Source organism: Carya illinoinensis, chromosome 5 (assembly GCF_018687715.1).
Source record: "Carya illinoinensis cultivar Pawnee chromosome 5, C.illinoinensisPawnee_v1, whole genome shotgun sequence".
NCBI classification, from domain to species: Eukaryota; Viridiplantae; Streptophyta; class Magnoliopsida; order Fagales; family Juglandaceae; genus Carya; species Carya illinoinensis.
The window spans coordinates 8979341-9001557 of record NC_056756.1 but is presented as its reverse complement, the minus strand read 5'-3'; the positions used below and the strand labels follow the sequence as shown (position 1 = coordinate 9001557).

The following is a 22217-nucleotide window of genomic DNA, read 5'->3' as shown; positions in this document are numbered from 1 at the left end:
GATACTATTGGCTTCACTGCCAAATAGTTGGGAAGCCATAAGAATGGTTGTCAGTAATTCTGCTGGTAAATCTAAATTGAAATATGATGATATTCGCGATTTGATTTTGGCTGAGGAGGTGCGTAGGAAAGATTCAGGCGAGACCTCGGGTTTGAGTTCAGCTCTAAATGTTGATTCTAGAGGGAGATCACACGACAGGAACTCAAACAGAGGAAGATCAAAATCAAAGTACAAGGGCAAGAGCAAGTCGAGGCCTGGTCAGCAGGCAACTTGCTGGAATTGTGGCAAAGCTAGCCACATAAAGAAGAACTGCAAAAACCCTAAGAAGACCGAGAATGATAGTGCTAATGTGGTAACTGAAGAAGTACATGATACACTATTGCTTGCAGTTCATAGTCCAGTTGATGACTGGATACTGGATTTAGGAGCTTCATTCCATACATCTTCCCATCGGGAGCTAATGCGGAACTATGTTGCAGGTAATTTTGGGAAGGTGTATTTGGCTAATGGAAAGGCTTTGAACGTAGTGGGGATGGGAGACATTGATATTACACTCCCTGGTAAGAACAAATGGACCTTGCAAAAGGTCAGGCACATTCTTGAGTTGAAGAAGAACCTCATTTCTGTTGGGCAGCTCGATAAGTGTGGTCATTCAATGGTGTTCTCAGATAGCACCTAGAAGGTCACAAAAGGGGCATTGGTACCAACTCGAGGTAAGAAAACTGGTACACTATATATGACTACTGGTTTGATTGACACTATTGCTACTACCGTTGCAGAGAGCACAGCAGATTTGTGGCATTGCAGGCTTGGCCATATGAGTCAGAAGGGTATGAAAGAACTTCTGTCTAGAGGCAAGCTACCAGAACTGAAATCAGTTGACCTCAGTATGTGTGAGAGTTGTGTTATGGGGAAACAAAAGAAGGTCGGCTTCTTGAAAAGTGGCAGGACGCCTAAGACAGGAAGACTGGATCTTGTGCACACAGATGTGTGGGGTCCTTCCCCAGTGGCATCTCTTGGAGGTTCTCGCTACTATGTCACGTTCATTGATGACCATAGTAGGAAGGTATGGGTTTATTTTTTGAAGCATAAATCTGATGTGTTTAATGTGTTCAAAATTTGGAAAGCCATGGTTGAGACAGAGACAGTTTTGAAACTGAAATGTTTGAGGTCTGACAATGGTGGTGAGTATGTTGATGATGGGTTCAAGGAGTATTGTGCAGCTCTAGGTATCAGAAGGGAGAAAATCATTCCTGGGACACCACAGCAAAATGGAGTTGCTGAACGTATGAACAGAACCATTAATGAGCGTGCTAGAAGCATGAGATTGCACGCTGGACTACCACCCACTTTCTAGGCAGATGCAATCAGCACTGTCGTTTACTAGATAAACAGAGGGCCATCAGTTCCACTGAATTGTGGATTGCCTGAGGAGATTTAGAGCGGGAAAGAGGTCAAATTTTCTCACCTTAAAACTTTTCGTTGTCTTTCTTATGTGCTTATTGACTCTGATGCTCGTAGTAAACTTGAGGCTAAGTCAAAGAAATGTTATTTCATTGGCTATGGAGACGAGGCATTTGGCTATCGTTTCTGGGATGATCAGGGTCGGAAAATCATAAGAAGCAGAAACGTGATTTTCAATGAGAAAATTATATACAAGGATAAGTCTAGTACAGCTTCTGTAGTAACTCCTCAGGAGTCCGAGTTTATAAGATTGGATGACCTACCAGAGGTCACAGTGTAGTGTAGAGATGTGAGTGACGAGGAGAGTGGGTTCAATGCACCCATTCCTATTATTCTGCAGACAGTTTCAGAACCGTCCACTCCTACAATTGCAGTTCGCAGGTCAGTTAGGACTATACGTCCTCCACAGCATTTCTCACCTATTTTGAATTACATTTTGTTGACAGATGGTGGAGAACTGCAAAGTTACGAAGAAACCTTGCAAGATGAAAATTCTAGCAAGTGGGAGCTGGCCATGAAAGATAAGATAGATTCCCTATTAGGAAATCAGACATGGGAGTTGACAGAACTTCTATCAAGGAAGAATGCATTACACAACAAGTGGGTGTACCGGGTGAAAACTGAGCATAATGGCAGTAAGAGGTACAAGGCTAGACTTGTTGTAAAAGGCTTTCAGCAAAAGCAAGGTATTGATTACTCTAAGATCTTTTCTCTTGTGGTAAAGATCACAACCATCAGGATGGTATTGGCTATAATTGCTACTGAAGATCTATTTCTTGAGCAGTTAGATGTGAAGACAGCTTTTCTTCATGGAGACCTTGAAGAAGACATCTACATGCACCAGCTTGAGGGGTTTGTGGTACAAGGAAAGGAAGATTCAGTTTGCAGATTGAAGAAGAGCTTGTATGGCCTGAAACAAGCTCCTAGATAGTGGTACAAGAAATTTGACAACTTCATGCACAGTGCAGGGTACATTAGATGTCAGGCAGATCACTGATGCTATGTCAAGCACTTTGACAATTCTTACATTATTCTGTTGTTGTATGTGGATGACATACTTATTGCAGGGGCTAGTATTGATGAGATCAACAATCTGAAGAAGCAAATGTCAGAGCACTTTGCAATAAAGGATTTGGGAGCTGCAAGGCAAATCCTTGGCATGAGAATTGTCAGAGATAGAGTCAGGGGTACATTGAGACTCTCACAGGCTGAGTATGAGAAAAAGGTACTCAGCAGGTTCAATATGGACAAGGCCAAACTAGTTGGCACACCCTTGGGCAGTCACTTCAGACTCAGCAAGAATCAATCACCTGAGTCAGAGGAGGAACAAGATTACATGAGTAAGGTTCCTTATGCCTCAGCTATTGGTTCACTTATGTATGCTATGGTTTGCACAAGACCGGATATTGCCCATGCAGTGGGAGTTGTGAGTAGATACATGAGTAACCCAGGAAAGCAACATTGGGAAGCAGTGAAATGGATTTTGAGGTACCTAAAGGGTTCCTCAGAAACCTGTTTGTGTTTCTCTGGAGAGAGCTTGGAGGTGCAAGGCTATGTTGATGCTGATCTAGTTGGAGATATTGATAGCAGAAAGAGTACCACGGGTTTTGTTTATACACTTGGTGGTACTGCAGTGTCATGGGGTTCTAATCTACAGAAAACAGTTTCTTTGTCTACTACAGAAGCTGAGTATATTGCAGTGTCAGAGGCTGCAAAGGAGATGGTATGGCTACAGGGATTCTTGGAGGAGTTGGGTAAAAAGAATCAAAAAAACACTCTCTACAGTGATAGTCAGAGTGTCATATTCCTTGCCAAGAATCCAGCATTCCATTGCAGGACCAAGCACATTCAGATCAGGTATCACTTCATACGATTATTGTTAGATGACAAACAGTTGTTACTTGAGAAGATTTGTGGAAGCAAGAACCCTGCTAATATGTTGACAAAGGGTGTTACACTTGAGAAACTGAGGTTGTGCGCAACTTCAGTTGGTCTTCTAGCATGAAGACAAGGGCAGTGAGTTGCAGAGGTGGAGGATATCATGTTTGAGGAAGACGGCGATATAGCGAGTGTACCAGTCTCCAAGTAGAAGAATTGTTGAGTACTGTGGAGTTTGGTCCACACCGCTCAAGCAGAGGCATTGGCCGCTCGAGCGAAATCAGATAAATTCAAATGCTCGATGTTAGCTTGACAGTTTCGCTCGAGCAGAGGTAGAAGGAAGTTTCGCTCGAGCGGAGGCATTGGCCGCTCGAGCGAAGTTAGGCAGAGTTAAATGCTCGATGTCAGCTCAACAGTGAACTCGAGCGGGGAGTTCGCTCGACACGCCGTTTGAGTGAACATGCATTTTACACACTTCTAGGGTTTTTTCCGCCGTTTGACTATATATATGATTATTATATCATATGGTCGTATTGTAGAAACACTGTGGACGTACTGTGTTGAGATCCATCATTGTAGTGTGATATTCTTCAATAATAAAATCCTCTGTAGCTCCCGTGGACGTAGGCAATTTGCCGAACCACGTAAATCTTATGTCGTGTGTAATTGTTTTCTCATTCCATATTCTTTTTCAATTCATTGTCATCGTTTTTCACAATAGGTCTTGGTCTCGGCATAGGCAAAGTAGCAGGTATAAACATGCATATGAATAATCGTTACTCAAATTAAACTGGCACTTACATAGCATCAAAAGAACAACTAACATGTGTATGAAACACGAAAATGGGAATTTCAAAGGAAGTCTACTGGGTATTATAGGGACAGTAACACTTGCCGGAACAGTCACTGCTACACAGAAGATGTGGAGGAGTTTGCAAGCGCTTGGAGCTATTGCCTTCGCATATTCTTTTTCCATCATCCTCATTGAAATCCAGGTACTTCAATTAAATATCTGCATATCTTCTGCCCACAGATTTTAGATTAGATATATCGTGATCAAGTCCACAACAACGATGAAATTGGTCATTGGACAAAGTACAATTAATCCAACATATGGAATAATCTGTGCAAATTGCTTGCCTGAGCAGGACACAATAAGATCTCCTCCCGCAGAACACAAGACCATGAAGAAACCTACTTTGTTCAGCATCGCTGTAACGACAGTGTTCTATATGCTGTGTGGAGCCATGGGACATGCAGCCTTTGGTGATGAAGCTCCTGGAAATCTTTTAACTGGATTTGGATTCTACAACCCCTACTGGCTGCTAGATATTGCAAATGTAGCCATTGGTGTCCACCTCGTTGGTGCATATCAGGTATAACTCTAGCAGCAATAGAAACCCAATTTCTGTGCACCTCTCGGCTTGGGTAAGTTTATGAGGTTTTTATTCTTTAAATGTCAAAAGTAATCACGTGTCAACTGCAGGTCTTTTGCCAGCCTTCGTTTGCATTCATAGAAAAATGGAGTGCGCGGAAGTGGGCCAAGAGTAATTTTGTAACAGCCGAATATGACATCCCTATCCCCTTCTTTTGTATTTATCAGCTTAACTTCTTCCGTCTAATATGGAGAACAATCTTTGTTATTTTGACAACCCTCATCTCCATGCTCATGCCTTTCTTCAACGATGTTGTTGGGATACTTGGGGCCTTTGGATTCTGGCCATTGACAGTTTTCTTTCCCATTGAGATGTACATCTCTCAAAAGAAGATTGCACGTTGGACAAGCAGGTGGATAGGGCTTCAGATGATAAGTATGACATGCCTCTGCATTTCTATAGTCGCTGCAGTCGGCTCCTTTGCTGGAGTTGTTCTGGATCTCAAGACTTACAAGCCATTCAAAACTAGTTATTAAGAAAGAGCCATGATTACTCGGATTATTTTGGGGTTCTAGTACGGAATAAACCCAAACTAGCTTCTTCTTTTTATCATAAAGAAGTTTCGAAGTCATGTTCATCTTCAATAACCAAGTATTCATACTTTTGTCAATATGGCCTAACCACATACACATCCAAGCAAATGACATGAAAGACTAATGCCGTGTTTTTGTCCTTGTGATAATGTATAAACTTGTTTCATGGATCGGAGTATGATACCGACCATGACGTATCTTATTAAATACCCTGGTGTCTTACAGAAATCATCTGATCCACTATTGAAGTAAAGAAAAAGAACAAAATAATACAATGCAAACAGCTACCAAGGAGTTTGGCCTCTGCTAAATGTAAGAAGCTAAGATGGAGTGCTTTTAGTGTAACTAACTGTATCCGCTATTGATTAAAAAGAAGGTAGAACGCCTGCCATTACTTATTATATTTAGCCTTCAGTTCAGTAGAATTCGCTGCAGCAGCAGCTTTTGCAAGAGTTGTGGGTTTGAGGACGCTCTTGGGGTTTATAGCCTTTCTTATCTTGAAAACAGCCCAAGCGGCACCAATAGCATGTCCTGCTGCATCAAGCCCCTCATTTGTCGCTTGTGCTGCTTGTTCTCCATACCTGCAATGACCCAAAAAGACTTCAAATTTTTTTTCATTGCTTCCTACCATGCATCTTTAAGATAACGAGAGAAACAGGGTAAAAATATTAAATATTGCCCAGATCCAGACATGGAGACAGGTACAATAGCTGCTTTCCTCAACTTGGACAAGTTTTGCAATTTAAAAGTAAAAAGTCCAAACCAAGCTACAGAAATTTGTATTTCATCAATGGCATATGACTGACGATAACCACATAGGCTAATGAACATTAGTGGGGCAAGACCTTGCCAAAAGATTGTAAGAAAGAAGATAGGAATCACGGTGATTATATTCATGACACCAATGCTGATGCAATTACCGCATCAATTCTATAGTCACATTAGGAATTACCTCTGTAAAACAAGCCCAGTTGTCACCACTGAAGTAGTTGACATGACATTCCTTCCAGCAAGTTCAACAGCATCACAGACCTTGCCTACAAAAACACACACAAAACACACATTTGAGTGGCAGAAGCATGAAGCATGCCATATTTTCTGGAACCAGAGAAAACAAGAAAGAAATATTAAAGGAAAAGATTTATATCCCAAATCTTTGGTCAACTCATTTAGTTCTTCTTCTATCTTTCCGTTTTCCAAGAGCCTCCTTTTGTCTTATGAAACTTCCAATCCCAAATTAAGCCCCCTAGAGATCTATCTTTATATTTAAGCTTGCGTATCTATGGATAATAAAATATAACATCTAGACGAAAGTTGAATTTCCCATTTCACCATACACTAGGTCTATGATGCCTATAGCAAGTTCCAACTACAATAGATTGTCATCAGAACATGGCTGTTGATCCAATTACTTGACTTTCCAAACAGGTAGTTATGAATTAGTTCTTTTTCCTTAAGAGGTCTGAAAACAAAGCTAGAAGTAGCCAATGAATAAAAAAATTGCAGTTGCAAAGTAGCTACACGGGTACAAACTAGCAACTTCAATTTGTCAGCCCGCTTTGGTGTTAAAGGACAAGTCAGGCGTATATAGATGGGGCAACATACAGAATTTTCCACTAGTTGTAAGACTTCAAAATATCTTATTGTCAGACACAAAAGGGTATTCCATGCTTATGTACAGTGGTAGCTTTGTGCAAAATGCAAATTCACCATAAATGTTGTCATGCAACCTAGTGGTAGCTCCAATTTGGTCAATGGTAATTTACCCATATTTAGTGAAAAAAAAATGCTGCCTCCCCCGCGTCCGGGGGGACATCTTTTTTAAAATCTAAGAAGAAAAAGGCAAAAACAAACAACTGTAGATACAAACAATCAAAGTCACATATTCAACAGATTGAAAAAACAAATGAAGTAATGTGAACTTACTAAATCCATCCAAAGAGGCAAGGACAATCTCTCCAGGGAGGAGGCTGAAAAATTTCTTGCCCACTTTAGAGTTCACTATCGAGCTTGTAAAGAATCCGGACACTTTAACAACCCCAGAAAGGACTCCAGAAGCCATCTTCTCAGTCATCTTTGTCAACTTTTTAACCCTAAAAGATCAACAACAAGATACTTCCATATAAAATGAAAAAAATAAAGAACAAAAACTGGGGCAGAAATTACAAATATAGAATATTGAAGAGGAAACAAGGGGCCTGAACTACAAAATAGAAAGCAAACTGTAAATCTTTCATCAGAAGTCAAACAATCGAAAAAGTAGATCATATATGCATTGAAACAAATCATGCAACCGGACTTCCAGGCTCTCCACTCTGCGTTGGAAGATCACTAGTACTTTTAAACAAAATCAATTGGCTATCTAACCACTAATGTCAGAAAAACGGATATTCGCCGGATCATCTCCCCTGCATTCCCAATCACAATAAATCCCCAATTGGAAAAGTGTCCACTATAACGTGATACTAGCCTCTTTCTTTCTTGTTTTTTAAGACAACTTATTGTGAAAACTCTTTGATCCCAATAAAGAAATTAAAAGTAAGCAAACCTTCTATTGGAGGGTGAAGATTAATAAATATGACAAACTGAATATGCATAAGACAGTCATCCAAGCTAACCAACTCAAATAAAGACATTAACGCATAGCTTATTAGAAAATTTCAAACCTTTTTATCCTCTTCATTACTGATGGACTAATCTCCGAATTGGATATCTGGCCCATCCTCTTCATCAAGAACTCGTTTCCCCATTTCAGCCTGTCCACCGTCACATCACCGCACCACAAGATTCCTCTGATCAGCTGCCCCGACCCTGCGGCAATCAGCCTTGCCACGTGCCCACTATAGTCCTCGACATTCGGTGCCAATGTTGTCCAGTACGCGGCCGAGCTCTCCCCCAGCAATTCCTTATTATCCTTCGATTCCAACTCCCCAGGAGACATCTCCCTCGCCACCGAGCCATCCAATACCTCCCAGCTCCCGATTTCTCCCATCTTCTGTACCGAAAAACAGCTATACATCTCCAAAACCCGATCCAGCTCCTTCAACAAAGCCTCTTGTCCCTTCGATGCAATCGTTAACCCGTAATTCAACATCTCACACTCTTTACAAGCAAAATCTTCATCATCCCCGTCACTTCCCACCGACCCATCTGGCGGAACCCGAAGGGTAAAGAAGTAATGGGCCTCATCGAGCTTGACGGCCGCCTCATCCTTAGCCAACGGCCACTGAATATCATCTCCGACACGCGCAAGAACCGCGACGACATTTTCGCCTTGCCTTAGACTAACTATCTCGAGCTCACCGCAAGCGAGCTGGACGCTATGGTCTTTCTCGATGAGGTGCACTATTGCGCCTGGGACCTTGACCAGAACATCTTCCGAGGGTTGTAGCAAGTGTGAAGAGGCCTGTGAAACGTCATCTTCTCCAGCCGGGAAGAGGTTCTCTGCGAGTTCTTTCACTTCGATGGAAGGGTATAAGGACGAAGAGGAAGTGGCTTCTGGGTTAGAGAAAAGGAATTCCTGGCTTGTGTTCTGAGAGGGCTTCGAAGCTGACATGGTTGAGTTTGTGACTATTCGATTGAGGGAGAAGTTGAGAGGAGATGGGAGGTCTATTTAGGTTGGAGGAATCGTAGTAACGAAGGAGAGGGAAGGGGGTGTCGGTTGGAACAAGCGTGGCACGCTGAGGACAAGCCGTGTGACAACCGTGGTCCGTGGCGGTTGTTCTTTTACAGAAGTTAAAAGTGGAGTTTGTCGGTATAAAACAAAGTTGTCCCGCGGTTTTGTTGATGGGCTTTGTGACCAGTCTCAGGGCCCTTAAGCAGTCCAACCTAACACCTTGGACACAATACCAATAATTATTAGGGAATCCCAGTGTTCTTCCCGGGCCCATGGGTATGCAAAATACTTCTCCGTAGAAAACCCAACAAGCTATAAGAATGATCGATTCTGATAGAAGTATTTAAGGACGGGAGAATCCGGTGGTTTGTGTGATGGGGTGAAATATCCAGGCTTAGCCCAACAGGCTATCACTAGGAGATAAGAGAAAAACTAGAGAGGTAAGGTGAAAGAGTGTATCATGAGGTAAGGGGGACAATATCACCAAAAGTGGGAAAGAGAGATGTAGTCAGACACGCAATAGTACTTCAGGGGCACACAAAAAGAGGCATCAAATAAAAAGAAACTTTTAGATGACTTCAAACGCGTGCTTCTTCAACTACAACTTTCACTTCTTCTTCAACCTCTCGAAAGATAGCTCTAATGAAGGGGTCTTCTAGCAAATCTATTCAAAATCTTCATTGTATAATGAAAAATGATAGGCTATGAGAGACTATAATAAGTATCTTATAATGGATTTCTCCTCCTCAAACTTCTATGGACGCAGGCATTATGTCGAATTATTTAAATTTATGTACTCATCTCCTTTACTTTATCTGCACTTATTTTCCTTTCATTGTCATGGATGTTCACACCGACACCGTACGGCCCCACCGGACCACTATCGGGGCATCAAACCACACTGATCAAAGACTAAATCGTTATGTTGGATTGAAAATGACTTTTTCTCCCCTTCTTACCTGTTATGTGATTTTTCACACATCAACGGTGGCGCCATCAGTCCCTTGACTTAAAGACCTTTGTGTCACCAAGCCGAATCTCTTGACTCACCACAATGCATTGGTCGGGCTAGGCCCTAAGGTTCACCCACAATACCAATTGGATATAAGTCCCTTGACTTGTTAACTTTCGTGCCACTAATCTGAGTCTCTAAACTCTTCACAAAGTTGAGACCAGGAACTAGTCCTAGGACTTTCCCAAAAAGCCATTCGGATACAAATCCCTTAACTTGCCGACATTAATGCCATCAAGCCGAGTCCATAGGCTCATTGCAAAGTTTAGGCCGGGCATTAGTCCTAGGACTTGCTCAGAAGGCCATTAGGACACAAGTCCATTGACTTTCCGACTTTCATGCCATCAAACCAAGTCCATAAACTCACCGCAAAGTTTAGGCTAGGCATTAGTCCTAGGACTTGCCTAGAAGGTCAACCGGACACGAGTCCATTGAATTGCCGACCTTCGCACTGATATGAGTCCCTAAACTCGCATCAGTGTTACACTCGAGCCATAACCACTGCCAATGGGTTACCTCCAGAAACGAGCATTCGGAGTTAACGTGCCTCCGAGCACCACAACCGCCTTGCCTGAGTTACCTTCGAGAACCAGTCGACGGGCTCAACAATTGCCTAAGGTGGACCCAGGGGTCGACGAGCACTCTAACCGCTTTGCATTGGTTACTCATACAAACTCCAGCACCAACAAAATTGAAACAGAAACATCGAGCAAACATACACTTTTATATAAACGATAGACATACATATAGACACAGCGCCAAACTATGCACATTACACAGTCGAGCACACCTCGTGCCACATTCGAGCTCCGCGCTCACATCTTACGCAGTTAAGTACATCTCCACCATGTTCGAGCTCTGCACTTCCATCTTACATGGTCAAGTACATCTCCCACTACATCTAAGCTTTGTGTCTACACCCCACACAGTCAAGTTCATCTCCCGCCATATTTTAGCTATACACTCACTGTGACGCCCCCAAATCCCCACGCCCCGGAAGCGGGGAAATCGAGACGTCCGGATGGTGACAACCCGGGTCACCATCCCATCGATGGGTGCCAAGTGTGTGCAAGGCAACAAATGTGCACGAAAGAACACGCAGCGGATAACGAAAGTCATAACTAAGTACCAGAATTTTCTTAACGTAATACAAGCTGTTTAAAACAGACATAAATAAAATATTACAAAACACGCATATAAGAAAATATCAAATACAAAGCATGACATCAGCAACCCGGCGGAGCCGCATCCTCGGGCTTAGCCTCCTCCTCCTCCTCCTCGAACTCTGCACCAAAAGCTACGGAACCAAAAATGGTACCGCAGGTAAGTAAAACCCAAACACTACCAGATAATAACACATATAGAACTCAAACAATATGCATGAACCATGCCCAATGCACAAAACCCAAAGACACAGTTTTCCACACACGCCAAAATCACATTTTTTTATCCGTATGCACCATGACCTCCCCTAGGGGTCATCCGCACACCCTGGCTCCAGTGCCACACCGCAGAGTACCACCACGCATGTGACACCTAAGGAGCGATGTCCAGTTCCGTGCCCCGCACGTTCGTAGCCAAGCATCCTCTAGCCCTCACCAGTGAAGGGCCACGGAGTCAGTGCGTAGAGCGATGCCCGGTTCCGCGCCCGGCACGTTCGTAGCCAAGCAACCCCTAGCCCCCGCTCCCGTCGTCTAGCGACAACTCAGGGGACATCACTCAGTTTATTCCGCTCCCGAGTGATCAGAGGAGCTCCACCGGGATAATACCCCATCCCGGCTTGGGGTCGTGATACACACGCACCCGTAAGACCACTTACGCCAATACACAGGCTTTTCACACATAAACAAAAACACACGCGCATGCACCATGAAATGCCATATCAATGCATAATAAAATGACCAACCAACATAAATCAATAAAACAAGTAACTCCGTCCTCCATCCATCCGACCCCCGAACTCCTCGGACTGAGTCCGGAATCAACCAACCAGCAGATTAATTAATTGAAAGAGCAATATATATTTAAATCTGAAAATAAGGTTTGGAAAATACTTACAGCGCTATACGGTAATTTTAGAAAACACGCGGCGTTGCAAACGGCGCCGAAAAAGCAACGTCACAGTGAAAATTCACTGTGGCCGTGGGTTGTGAAAAACCCACTTTTGAACGGGGACAAACTAGGGCTTGGGATTGGTAGGGAATGATCTAGGGATGATTGTGAAGCTATTGGAAGTGGTGGTTGGCCGTGGGTGGTGGCAGAAACGGCGGTGGGAGGCCGGATTACCCAAAACGGAAAGCAAGCTCGTAGGAGCTGTTCCGATGGTCGTTGGAGGCCGGAAATGGGTGGGTTAGGACAGCAAGGGACCGGTGATGAAGTGGTGAAGAAATGGTGGCCGGAGGTGGAGCGACGGCGGCGGATCGGAGGAAAAACCGTAGAGGCTTTGGAGGGCTTTTCCGGCCAAACGGCTGGCCGGATGGGGGTGGTTTTCGGTGGGGAGGTGCGCCGGAGGTGGACGAACCGAACGCCGGTGGCTGTGTCGGCCACGCCGGTCGGCGGCCGCGGTCTGGGCTGAAAACAGCTCCGGCCGTGGGTGAGGAGAGAGAAGAGAGAGAGAGACCGGGGGGGTTCGAGCGAGAAGAGAGAAGAAAAAAAAAAGAAAAGAAAGAAAAAGAAAAAAAAAAGAAAAAGGAAGGAAAAAAAAAAAGGAAAAAGGGAAAAAGAAAAAGAGGAAAGAAAAGAAATGAGATCCAATCCTCACTCCGGAGACCAAAAATCGATCCGCCGAAAACGATATTAAAAACCGTAAAACGACTAAAATAAATTAAACACATCAAATAAATTAAAACCAATTAAAACACATTAATTTAAAATAAATAAACCAATATATTATTCAAATTAAAAACAACCCTTCAGTGAAAATACACGTAAAAACGGGGTATCACACTCACGCTTTACACAGTTAAGTTCATCTCCCACCATAGCCGAGCTACGCACTCATGCTCTAAGCGGTGGAGTCCATCTCCCGCTCATCTCGCTAAGTCGAGCCCCACCCCTGCACCCCACACGGTCGAGTACATCTCCCACCATAGCCGAGCTACGCGCTTGCACTCTACGCAGTTGAGTGCATCTCCTGTCATAGCCAAGCAATACGCTCGCGCTCGATGTGGTCGAATCCATCTCCCACTCATCTCGCTAAGTTAAGCCTCGAGCTCGCACCCCACATGGTCAATTTCATCTCCCTCCAAAGCTGAGCTACGCTCTCACGCTCTTTGCGGTCGAGTCCATCCCCCACTCATCTCTCTAAGTTAAGCCTCACGCTCGTACCCCACATGGTCGAGTACATCTTCCGCTATAGCCAAGCTACGAGCTCACACTTTATGCAGTTGAACCTACCTCCCACTTGCCTCACCAAGACAAGCCTCACACTCGCAATTTATGCAATCAAGCTTGTCTACCATTTGCCTTGTGAAGACGAGCTCCGCGCTTGCACTTCATGAGGTCAAGCACATCTCCTACCTAATCCCGCGCTCAGAAATCTTTACTACTTAACGCGAGGGGAATGGATAGCCAAGGACCAGCTTCCAGAATTCATTTCTTTACAAATTCTAGCAGCCCATCTCCATTGCATATTTTATCTTCAAGATTCTCAGCCTTCTTTCATAGCGAATCGATATTAAGAATCGCGAGCAACTATAAGAAGTGAAATATCTAGGCCCAACCCACCAGGCCACCACTAGGAGACAAGAAGAAAAGCATGGAGGTAAGGGGAAAGAGTGTGTCAAGAGGCAAGGGAGATAGTCTCAGGAGAAAGTGAGAAGGGGAGAGGTGGTCAGACACGCAAAGCAAACGATGTCTTACCACTAAGGGGGCATGTGGAAAGATATATCAGATAAAAGGGGACTTCCATATTACTTCAAACGTGTGTTTCTTTGACTACGACTTCAACTTTTTCTTCAATCTCTCGAAAGGAAGCTCCATCGATGGGTCTTTTCCTGCAAATATATTCAAGATTTTTATTGTCTAGTAAGAAATGATAGGTTATGAGAGACTGTGATAAGCATATTATAATATATTTCTCCTCATCAAATGTCCGTGGACATAGGTATTATGCCGAACTACGTTAATCTATATATTCATCTCTCTTTATTTTCTCTACACTTATTTTCGTTTCACTATTATGGATATAAGCACCGCATCGGACCACTGCAAGGGGCATCAGACAATACTGACCGAGGTCCAAATTTTTATTTAGACCGATAATGACTCTTTTTCTCTTTCTGACCTCTTATGTAATTTTTCATGCATCTACCGTTTGATTCCCTGCAATGGTGGTAACCGGGTTTGTACATAAATATGGTGTTGGCACCAGACTGGCTTGCATTGTTCGACAACTGTTTTTTTGTGGATTTGAATACGAGTGCAGTGTATTTAATTCCTAGTGTAGTGACTTGTATTGTCCAACAAATGTTTTTGGATCAAACAAGCTCAAAAGAGTTTTTGTTTTGGTTGACGGCAATGATTTTGGGATGTGCACAGAATGGGGCCACACCCAAAATTAAGGTCGACAACCTCACTCTCTCCATAGAGCGTGGAAGAGTGTGTTACACTTCTCCATTGGCTCTCCGTTTAATCTACACGATCCATCTTTTAAAAGTGAAGAGAAACTGCATTATCTCCTAAAACCAACTATCTAGAGAGCTAGCGCGACACCATCATATTCAATCTCCTTCTCTTTGTTCCTAATATCTTCTGCCTATCGGCCACTAGATTGTATAAATCAGAGAGCACTTTAGAGAGACGGAGAGGGTTGGAGGTTCTTGATCGGTCCTCTTCGTAGAAATGTCCACGCCATTCCACAGTTCCAATAACCGCTACATGAAGTTTATAGGCGAAAAACTGAATAAGCACACAGAATGAGAATTGTGATGGGCCTAATTCTTCCCCAAAACGGTCTTCCATTATCATAGGATTTTGCAGGAAATGCATATAGCTGGACATGTGAATATATATATATATATATCAATTTTTTTTTAAATAGTCGATCTAGGTATGTAAGTCTAATACATTACTCCGTAGAAATATAACGAAGAGGGACAGTCAATTAGGCTTGGGCTGTATGAGTGCACGAAAACTTCACACATCCATTGGTCTCCAACCAGACAAATAACACGCACCTTGGCTGAAAATGGGTCTAAAAACAGAGAGACCATTATTAGGATTATCGATGTGGTCTTCCTTTAAAGTAAATGAATTAAGATCTGTTTCTGGTAGGTACGATCATGTTAAATATAGGGCCTCACCGTGACTAGCGGGATACGTTTCCTTTATATAATTACAACTAAAAAAAAAGAATCTGCAGATTAATTAATCGAAACGTATCTGAAGGGTAATATAACATTCATGCACATCTTAAAAGTATTAGCAATTGACTCCATAAAATTTGATCAAAATTTAATTAAAAAATTTATTTTTACAAATTTAATTAGTAATTTTTTAACAACACTAAATAACAGACTCAACAAATCTATCACTATTCTATTAAAATATTAATTTTGACGTTATTTATTTTAATTCTTATTATAATTTAAATATTTATTCGTTATTAAAAAATTGCACATTGGTTTTCTAACATTTGTATTATCTCAACGCATAAAACTTTCTAAAAGTCTTTTTGTACAACGGTCATACTTTTTTAACTGATATATTTTTATTTGTCATGAAATTCATGTCACCTTTCTCTCATCTGTTTTTTCTTAAATTTTTGTCATTGATCACTTCTGATAATGAAAGAGCCATGCCCATGAACAGAAAATGATCAACGAAAATAGACCATTTGGACAAAAAAACACTTATAATCCTTGTTGAACGGCTGGAACTGTTCATAATTATTATTTTAGGTTTAAATTTCTTATTTGTTTTTAACGAACGCCTGAAACGCAGCCAGATCAAACAAACAAATGGATGCCTGGAACACATGCAGGAGAGAGAGTTTTTTATGTCAAAATAATGTTTGAGCAACAATAGGAAATCAAGAGATTTGGCTAATCAAATTTATCAAAGCTAAAATATTGTAACTTTGTAGTCTACTATAGTCCCTTTTTATACCACCTAGTTAAGTTTTGACCAAAATATAACTTTGTTGAGTGTACTACTAGTGTTCTTAGCTTCTTCTATTTTTAAGCCAATCAGGGATGCATTCTATTTTTAAGACAATTGATGCTGAAGTTTCTGGCCTTCATGTAAGTTCTAAGGAAGTGAGTGATCTCTTCGGCTTTAGGAGCATGGACTAAACAGAATTCGCACAATAATATTTCAGAAAATTATAGAGAATTTCGATCCAATTAGATTAAAGCAAACCAGTAATCAACTGCACCATCCAAGCCAAATAATTGGACCCTACGTCCAGATTAAGTTCACAAATTTCACCCCTAGATTTTAAATGGCCTTTTTGCCTAAAAGGTTCACTCAAATAGATCAAATCATTGAGAGTCCCTTTTACTAGCATTAGTGGCCGACCCATCTCATGAGGGCCCCCTCTGCTTGGCTGCATGGTGAGTAAAGATGAATGCATTAATGCATGATATTTTTCTTCTTTCATTGATCACAATCTCCTCTAACGCTTTATTAAATATAAAGCAACCAAAGCAATGGGGGGTTTCCCTACCAGGCCATCATCATCGGGTTTTGTATGGGACATAGATTGGCAGGAGATTTAGTTAAAAGGACAGGTTATTAGGTCTTTTTTTTAAGCGGTCCCACTTTCTCAATCAATTATGCAGTTCATAGAGGACCCAGATTGCCTTTAAAAAAGCTTTGTGGCAAAACCGAAGTAAAATTAGGAACAAAAACTTCCAAGAAAATATGCCCTCCATCTTTTGAAAGCTAAACGAGCTTCACGTTTTGCGCTTTAGTTAGGAGAAAGAACCCCCATTGAAGTTCAAGGTCAAGATTACAGAGAATTTGTAGGAAACCCAAAAAATCTGGAACACATAAAGAAAAAGGTTGAAAAGGGAGTATTGCAAGGCATGCCAAAGAGGAAACAGATTAATATTCGCATGCCTACGCAAACAGAAAATATATTTGAAAATAGTAAGAAGAAGGAAAAGAAAAAAGGTTTTAGGGCTTTGAAATGGACAAGATGAAGATTTGAAACGACTAGTGTATCTTTCTTTCGTTCTTTCTTTATTTAATTTAATGGAGATACATTCAGAGGCTACCTCAAATGCTTCGAACACAGAATCAAGCCTATTAATCTCTTAACACACCACATTCCTGTACAAGATAATATAATTTCGAACCAAAAAGTATATCTCCTTGTATTGTTGCTACTGTTATAATGCCTACAAGTATGACAAGACCCACCTTGACTTACATTCAAGCAAAGAAACATCGCAGCATAGCCCACGAGAAACATAAATGGAACCCACATACCTTTATTGTTTTACATCCCACATTCTAATGATGTATGATGATAAATAAGTCAATTCTTTAATCGAACCAGGAATCAAATACACGAACCAAAAACAAAGATCAAAGCAAGCAGGCACAGGGAGAATTGAGTTTGTGCGAATGCACCTTTGCTCAAACACAGTACTCTATTTCTCTTAATAATGATGTCAACCAGCCACTAAGCATTGGAGCAAAAGCAAAAGTCACGGGACTAATCTACCAAAGTGTGATCATGCAAGCAGCTAAATTGGTTTTTGACAAACTTAGGCACATCACTGGATTATACCAAAAACAAGATCATGCCCAATTTTGGCAGGCTATAATATAATCATATTATGGATAGGTTGATGACATTTGAGTATTTATATAGATGCCTCAAAGTCTACAAATACAACATCAAATCTGTTGCAAAAAGGCAAAGAAAAAAAGATACATATGCTACACCACCCTCAAAAGTTAAAACCAGTTATCGGCCTTAGTCCTACCCTGCCAAACGAGGGATCAAAAAACAAGAAGACAAGCACACAAAAACAGTAAAACTCTAATTTACGTTGCAAGTTCCATTAAGGAAGGCTGCACCTACCTTTTGTTTTTGTTTTTGTTTTTTTTTTTTTATTCCTTGATCAAAACGACATGATCAAATCATAAGGCTCACAAAAGATTCAACTGGGTTACCACAATGGGGCTCCGAACCATATGATTTCCGTCAGACCAAGAAAGCGACCCAAACACTGCTCCCGAGTCGTCCAGTACAAGATTCCGGGTGTCCGCCGTTACCGTTACCACGAAGCTCTGTTTCCTCACGGCCGTCGTGAACGCCAGCTTCGACGGTTTCACCGTCACCGTCACACCCTTCGGTACCTCAACTCTCGCCACGTAAACAGAGTTTGCGGGGCCCACATTCGTCACGGTCCTGAAGAAAGTCTTGCTCGACGGCCCCACCGATGACGAGCTCGGGAACAGTGCCGCCATCGAAGGGTAGTTCAGGTTCTCTGGGACAGGTTTTTTAGCCGGGCAACTAGCCGGAGATCTCGTAATAACCTGAATGATTTTTGGTCCGTAACCGATAGAGCAGAGGAACTTCACGTAATCATCGTTGGTGATATCGTAAACCAACCCTGGATCTATTGCTCGGTCAAGATTCAGATGTCCGGAACCGAAATCGTACGGCGTGGAGGGTTTTCCAGTTGACTCGTCGAGCATGGGCTGGTTCCGGTTATCGATTATACTAGCGGTGGTCATCATTGCGGACCTTATCGCGGCGGGGCTCCAATCATGGTGTGCCGATTTCAGCAAAGCCGCTGCGCCACTCACATGAGGAGCAGCCATTGAAGTTCCCGATAAGATGTTGAATTCCGTTTTTCGCGTATCGGTGTCCAACCCAGTCGGACCAACCGCGTCGGTCCAGGCGGCCAAGATGTTCACCCCAGGCGCAATCAAATCCGGCTTTAGAATCTCCGGGTTCAGGCCGTTCGGTCCCCGCCCCGAGAACGAAGCTACGACCGGTGCAGGTTTGATCCCAAGCAGGGTGCCCCGGAAATCGATTGTTGCCGTGGGATTTGCAGTGGATGTGATGTATTTTTTGACCAATTCTCCTTCGTCCGCACCAATTGCGCAAGCGGGAAGAAGATGAGCATCGCCTACCAGTCCTTCGCCATTGTAAATCCCATTCGCGAGAATCATTCCCACACCGCCAGCCTTCTTCACTACCAGACCTTTGGCTACTCTCGGGCTGTTTCCTCTATCGCAGATCACGATCTTTCCCCGCACGAGATTGGGGTTCAGGGAATTCTCCATGCACAGCGAGGCAGAGAAAACCCCCGATTTACCGGGATAAACCAGAGGGTACATTGTGCCGTTCAGCTGCGCTCCGGCGTAGAGAGACACGCCGTAGAGCTTCCGATTATTTCCAAGAGTCACGATCGCCGGAAAACTCCGATCTATCGTGCCCGCACCGACCGTCATGAGCCACGGTGCGATGTTTGTCACCGACATTACGTTAGGCCCGTCGTTTCCCGCAGAGGACGACACGAAGACCCCTCTGGAAACTGCGCCGTATGCTCCAATTGCAATCGGGTCGAGGTAATACGGCGAAGAGATACCATCGCCTCCCCCGATGGAGATTGAGATGACATCCACACCATCAGAAACGGCCTTATCAAAAGCGGCCAATATATCGGAGTCGAAGCAGCCCGAATTCTTCCAGCAAACCTTGTAGACTGCTAATCTTGCTTTTGGAGCTACACCCTTAGCGATTCCGGAGGCGTACCCTGCCATGCTAGCTTGGAAAGCGTATCTTCCGGCGGCTGTGGACGCAGTATGAGTCCCGTGTCCATCGGCGTCTCTTGGTGATCGGTACTCCACCGTATCGTTGACCATGGTCACTGGCGGCACGCCACCGGAGCCCGCACCTGCAGCCTCGTGACCTTTGACGAAAAACCTGGCACCGATCAGCTTCCGGTTGCAACTTCTGGCTACGAATTTCTCTCCAATCTCGCAGGCCCCTTTCCACCGAGCCGGAACTGGACCCAGATTTTTGTCCGAGAAGCTGCGCCGTTCAGGCCAGATCCCGGTATCGAAGATCCCGACAATGACGTCGGAGCCATAATCGGAGTTGGACCAGAGCCCGCGCTGGTTTCGGAGGCCGAGGAACTGAGGAGAGCGAGTAGTGTGTAGCTGGCGACGGCGATCCTCGAAGACGGCGAGGACGGACGGGTGTTGTCCGAGGGAGTTCGCTTCGTCTGGGGTGAGAGTAGCGGAGAAGCCATGGAAGACGGTGTCGTAGACGTGGAGGATGCGGGGTGCATCGGTAAACTCGGATGCATACCAGTGGTAGTGAGTTGGGAAAATAGAGGGTTTGGAGTGAGAATCAACTCGAAAGATGAAAGTCTTGGGTGATTGATCGGTGGAAGCTGCAAGAATCTGAGGTGGAAAACTATAGAGGAAGAGGAAGGAGATGAAGATCAAAATCGGTGGGAGCGAATCCGAAGCCATGAGAGAGAGAGAGAGTGAGTGAGAGTGAGCTAAGTGATGCGTTGCAGACAGAGACCGGAGGGACTTGATATAAGAAGGATTTTTGTTTTATTTGATCAAGTAATATTAAAACTTTTTCGAGCATTTGTGTTAGCATGAATTAGGTATTGATAATAAGATTTTTTGCGGATATTAATATTTTAACGCGACATTGATTTGATGAGTCAGCGGGGTGTTAAAATTGCAACACCGACTGTTACCGACACAGATCGGTTGTTGAAAGTTGGAATCGGCCGAAATCGGTAGGAAACGGATCAGCGGTAACGTTTTAATAAAATTGACCGACGTAGATTCTCAGTTTGAGGTCGGCTTATAACGCTGAATCGGTCTATGACACATACCTTTAACGACGCCGTTTTATTTAAATTTAAATATAACGGTATCATTTTATGATTAGAATTGTGTTTAAAACTCAATTGAAACGACGTTGTTCAGCGTATTCATTATGCATGAAAAATAATAAGTGAAATGATCTCGTTGGATTTGAAACTAAACAGAATTATTCTGAATTTATATCGTTTTTTTCACTCATTTTTTTCTCGAATTCATTCGTTGGTTCTCTCACCCTCTTTCTCTCCTCTACAACTTTCTTTCTACCCTATCAGACGGTCATTGCCACTAAAGAGGAATCAAGAATTAACCGCGATTCACCGGAGTGGATATGGCTGATTTTTTTCTTCTTATTAATTAGTTACGGTCAGTTGCTCTATTTTTTTTTTCTTGTCTATCGGCATCAATTTTATCCAAAATGACAGTACTACGATTACCGCTCCCAGCTTCCGCCGAGAGCTACCGTTAGTATAAAATGAAAAATGTTTTTTTTCATATTTGTTTAGATGTATTTTTTTAATACTATTAAATAATTTTTTAAAAAAAAAAAAATTACAACATCATTCAAAAATACTTACTTAACCACTAAGTAAAAAAAAATTTAAAAAAAAAAAAAAATTTGCAGCTGTGACTCCGAGCGGGAGCTGGGAGCGGGCTGCATAGCATTTTCCTGTCCAAAAACCACGCTAAATGGGTGGATTTCACCCCTGAAGTCAGCTCTGTCTTCACATATGGAAAAGAAAGTTTGACACGACTTTATCAAGATAGAAACGACTTCGTTTTGTCTTGGTTTAATACTTTAATTGAAGTAGGCCTTTTGTTTTTCCGTCTTGTCCTCAAAGCGGAACTGCAGTTAAGGTCAGTTAAGGTTTCATACCATTTCGTATTAAGAAAAAGCTTTTATGCCCCTTGGGTTTGACCGCTTTAGTGGACTGCTGGTAAAAAAAAAATTATTTTTTTATTTAGTGATTCATATTAAAAAAATAATATTAAATATATTGATATTTTTTTATTTTTTAAATATATTAAAAAGTATGAAAAAAATTTAAAAAAAAATTTGCCTATGCGGCATAGTAGCCTTGTCCTTCGTATTATTTATTTCAAAAATATTATTTCTACCAAATATGTGTCCTGAATGTGTATCTCGAATCTTTCTTTATTTTAAAGTAATTAAGGAAGTGTTTTTAAATAATGTTGTAAATTTTTTATTTTTTTAAATGTCTATGATGATTAAAAAATGCATAAAAAAAAAGAAAAATTAAAAAAATTAAATATACCGCTTGGGACATTTTTTTGGGTGATTTCTTCGGTAACTATAGAAGAACTCTATTTATTTTATTATTATAATTTTTAAAAAATTTTATATAAAATATAATAAATAATTTAATTTTTTTAATCTTAAAATAATAAAAAATTAAAAATAATATTTTATTCAATTTTTACTTTTATCTAAAATTATTTCA

At 42.1% G+C, this 22217-nt stretch overlaps 3 protein-coding genes across 3 annotated transcripts; 1 reads left to right on the top strand and 2 right to left on the bottom strand.

The window, feature by feature from the left end:
* The first annotated feature begins 4151 nt into the window (after positions 1-4151).
* Positions 4152-5258, top strand: LOC122310771 (amino acid permease 3-like). The gene is made up of 3 exons (XM_043124905.1): positions 4152-4337; positions 4491-4718; positions 4829-5258. Exons 1-3 carry the CDS (start codon positions 4167-4169, stop codon positions 5252-5254), a joined length of 825 nt encoding a protein of 274 aa, XP_042980839.1. The 5' UTR covers positions 4152-4166; the 3' UTR covers positions 5255-5258.
* A 199-nt stretch (positions 5259-5457) lies between these two features.
* LOC122310770 (protein EARLY-RESPONSIVE TO DEHYDRATION 7, chloroplastic-like) lies at positions 5458-9043 on the bottom strand. The gene is made up of 4 exons (XM_043124904.1): positions 7978-9043; positions 7238-7404; positions 6264-6348; positions 5458-5892 (listed from the first exon to the last, which is right to left on the bottom strand). The coding sequence occupies exons 1-4, from the start codon at positions 8865-8867 to the stop codon at positions 5703-5705; spliced, it is 1332 nt and encodes a 443-aa protein (XP_042980838.1). The 5' UTR covers positions 8868-9043; the 3' UTR covers positions 5458-5702.
* An 8628-nt stretch (positions 9044-17671) lies between these two features.
* LOC122309838 (subtilisin-like protease SBT1.6) lies at positions 17672-20446 on the bottom strand. The gene has a single exon (XM_043123529.1). It carries the CDS (start codon positions 20383-20385, stop codon positions 18043-18045), a length of 2343 nt encoding a protein of 780 aa, XP_042979463.1. The 5' UTR covers positions 20386-20446; the 3' UTR covers positions 17672-18042.
* Between the last annotated feature and the right edge of the window lie 1771 nt (positions 20447-22217).